The 3,187-nt window shown below is 28.6% G+C and overlaps 1 protein-coding gene across 1 annotated transcript; it reads left to right on the forward strand.

Moving 5' to 3' along the window:
- Positions 1–526: 526 nt before the first annotated feature.
- Positions 527–2,480, forward strand: LOC108739220 (odorant receptor 43a-like). Its single transcript, XM_025974628.1, has 5 exons — positions 527–569; positions 808–910; positions 1,793–1,894; positions 1,971–2,126; positions 2,350–2,480. Exons 1-5 carry the CDS (start codon positions 532–534, stop codon positions 2,401–2,403), a joined length of 453 nt encoding a protein of 150 aa, XP_025830413.1. The 5' UTR covers positions 527–531; the 3' UTR covers positions 2,404–2,480.
- Positions 2,481–3,187: the final 707 nt, after the last annotated feature.

Genomic DNA, 3,187 nt, shown 5'->3' on the forward strand with positions numbered 1-3,187 from the left:
AATTCCAGAAAACTTTAAACAACTATTTCCTTTAAATACATTTTTTGAGCAACAGAACAAATATATTAAAACCATTCAATNCTCTCAAAGCATATAAAAATTATACGGCTTGAATGTGAAGTTGGGTGCAAAAGAATACAATTAAATCCTCTGTCGGGAAAAAACGAAATGACTTTCCGAACAACCCTATATTTTCGAAAAATTGAAGTGCTTCATGTTTTTTATTAGGTTAATTATCTTTTGCACTCGGGTTGATTAATGAATTGAATTCTTATTATTGCGTTATTAGTTATCGATCTATAATCTATAGTATTTAGAAGACATAATCCTTCCAGATATTCTTAAAGGAATTATAGGACGAGGACTTAACGTATGAGTAAATAGTAAAATACAAGATTCTTTATTTCAGGCTTGGATATCTTTTTCCTAACTATTGTTTACAAAATCGGAACTCACTACCGTTTGCTTCAAGGGGCCATAAAAACTATGAAAATAAAATGTTTAAGAGAAGTGAATGGGATGGATTTGTACATGAAGAAATATTCAAAACATCTTCAATTACTAACTAAGTATCGGTCTACAAAATAATTACGATGTTCTTCTTTATAAGTATCAATATTTTTGTTTCTTAATTTTACAAATTTAAAATATTAGATCCTCACATTCATACATCATATTGACACAACAAAAACAGTGAATAACATATTTCCCTTTTTGATAAATAACAATATTTCGTAGGATTGACTGATATAATAACGCGAATAATGAGTTATACTTTAAACTTAATGACATGACGTCTTCTTGCAGGATGACTTTAGAAATTCGAGACATTTCCTGCTATATAAATTTATCTATAGTTCTTGGTAATATTGTGGCTGTTGCAGCGATGCTACGCGTTTCGCTAACTTCGGTAAGGAATATTATTATGTGCTACAAATAAAATTGATAACCGCCTTTTAATAAATACCATATTCTAATTGAAGTTGTAACATATGCGGTAGAAGAAATCAAAGTAGCAATTGCGGTCAAATCGATGGATTAGTGAAGAATTCAATTAGTAATTTTGCAGTCATTTGTTTTTCATTGTAATCTAATGCATTTGAGTTTCACTTTGACTTAAAAGAATGATTAGGGTGAGCAAATTTAAATACAAAAGACGCTTTTAATTATTATTTGAAAGTATATTATAAGGAAGGATTTACGGTCAAACCTGTAAACTGCTAAATAATTAATCAGTATATTGAATTTAGTTTTTGCGGTCATTTCTTTATTGCTTTTAATATAAAGGATTTATTCTTAAAGAGGTGATAAAGTTGAACAAGTGTAAAAAAATGACTTTTCATTAAAAAGGATCACGTACTTAATCGTAATACTTGCGTTTATTTTAAAGTGGTTGTTCAATGTAGCACTTGCGGTCAATTTAAAAGTTTAGTACTAATTAATTCAGTAGTTATTCAATGTAGCATTTTTTGATTATTTTTTCAATCAAGTAAATTACAGTATTTCAACTTGATTCTCACTTAAATGCTCGTAAGTTTAGACGGTTTTAAATATGTATAATGCTATTGATGAATTTTTGATTCCTACTATTTCTAATTGCGGTCAAATTAGTAATCGTAGTATTTGCGGTTACTTTTTATTACTATATGCTTCAATTGGACACTTTTGAACGAAAACGGAACTAAATAAATCTCCTATGGTCAAATTAAAGTAGAAAGAGTTTTAATTTTAGCATAATTTAACTAGATACTTCCCGTAATAATATTATGCTTTATATCAAAAATTTTTTTAGCCAACTGATATACAAGGGAATTCGAAATTTTATGTTTTTTTATTTTCGTTAATTATCGAGGTTGCTGTATATGCAATTCCAGCAAATTTTCTAACAAATTCTGTAAGTATTTTCGAACAACATATACATAACAGACCGGTAAGCAACAAAAAAAAAAAACAGAAAGTATATTTTCTAGTGCGAAGAAGTACCAACAGCCTTTTACTTTTGCAACTGGTTAGATGAAAATGTCTCGTTCAAGAAAAGTTTGTTAATAAACATGATGATGTTTCAGAAACCTATACACTTAACAATTGGAAAATTTTCACCGTTGACGTTGTCAACATTTGTCTCTGTACGTATTTATAAACATAAATTGTAGAACAAAAAAGTGTCTCACTTTAAAATCTAGTATCTTCTAAAATAATATTTTTTTTGGATGAACGAATATTTTTATTGTTTCAAGCCATAATTGCAATATTAGAATAAATACGAAAAGTTTAGAGAACCTCTAGGACTTCCTCCCAGAGAATTATGTTAATTAATAGAATATACATATAATACAATTATTGTTTTAGGTCATGCGGGCATCTTACTCTTTTTATGCTGTTTTTGGGAAAAACTCAGACTGATTCTATTATTACCTAAAAGTATCAACATAGAATAATCAAAATTCAAAAGCAGAAAGCACAATATTGCTTAGACAACTCTTATGCTAACTTCACTTTACTCCCTTGGGATGCTTTTGAAATATATATTTAATGTTCCTAGTTTGTATTTAAGATTGTTTTTCTTGAGATGATTCACACGAAATAAACAATAAAAGGCTTCAAAAATAAAAGTTTGCAATTTTTGTATGTCAACGGGTTCTTGAAATCGGTCTTAGGATCCTTATAAGACTCTCTGAAGAGGGATTTTTCGAACTATAATCCGATTGGGGAAATTCGTTCCATTACGTAGTTTTACTTCTTTTCTTAATATTGGATTATTGGATCACCCACGCTTCAAAATAAAGAAATATTCAGCAGGAATCACTGCCGTTTTCTATATAGTTAGGGCAAAAAAAAAAACATTTAACAAAGTGGGATTATGGTTGACTAATAGCTTTCTTCGTAACTACCGTTTTAGTGTTGGTAATTGTGCAGTAAATAATGGTTGTAAAAAAGGCTATGAGGGTAGAAGTCCGTAAAATTGGCTATTTCAGTAACGCAATTAAAAATTGAGCATTTTTTTTTCTAAATTGTAAATATGTTGCTGCATGACAACATTTTAGAAACTTTTATTGCTTTGTTGTTAAGTTGTATCTTAAAATGTATAAAAATAAACCTTTTATTAATAATACCTGGCACTGATTTCATCAAAATTTTCTAGATGATCTACGTATTTGTTCTCAATTTTTCTGCTAATAATAATAAT

The sequence above is a fragment of the Agrilus planipennis genome, unplaced genomic scaffold (assembly GCF_000699045.2).
Source record: "Agrilus planipennis isolate EAB-ADULT unplaced genomic scaffold, Apla_2.0 scaffold140, whole genome shotgun sequence".
Classification (NCBI taxonomy): Eukaryota; Metazoa; Arthropoda; class Insecta; order Coleoptera; family Buprestidae; genus Agrilus; species Agrilus planipennis.

Coding starts and splice junctions, on each gene's coding strand:
- LOC108739220 (XM_025974628.1), top strand. CDS start 532: ATGAAGAAATATTCAAAACATCTTCAATTACTAACTAA. Junction 1,895..1,970: donor CAAATTTTCTAACAAATTCT/GTAAGTATTTTC, acceptor TATATTTTCTAG/TGCGAAGAAGTACCAACAGC. Junction 2,127..2,349: donor CGTTGTCAACATTTGTCTCT/GTACGTATTTAT, acceptor TTATTGTTTTAG/GTCATGCGGGCATCTTACTC.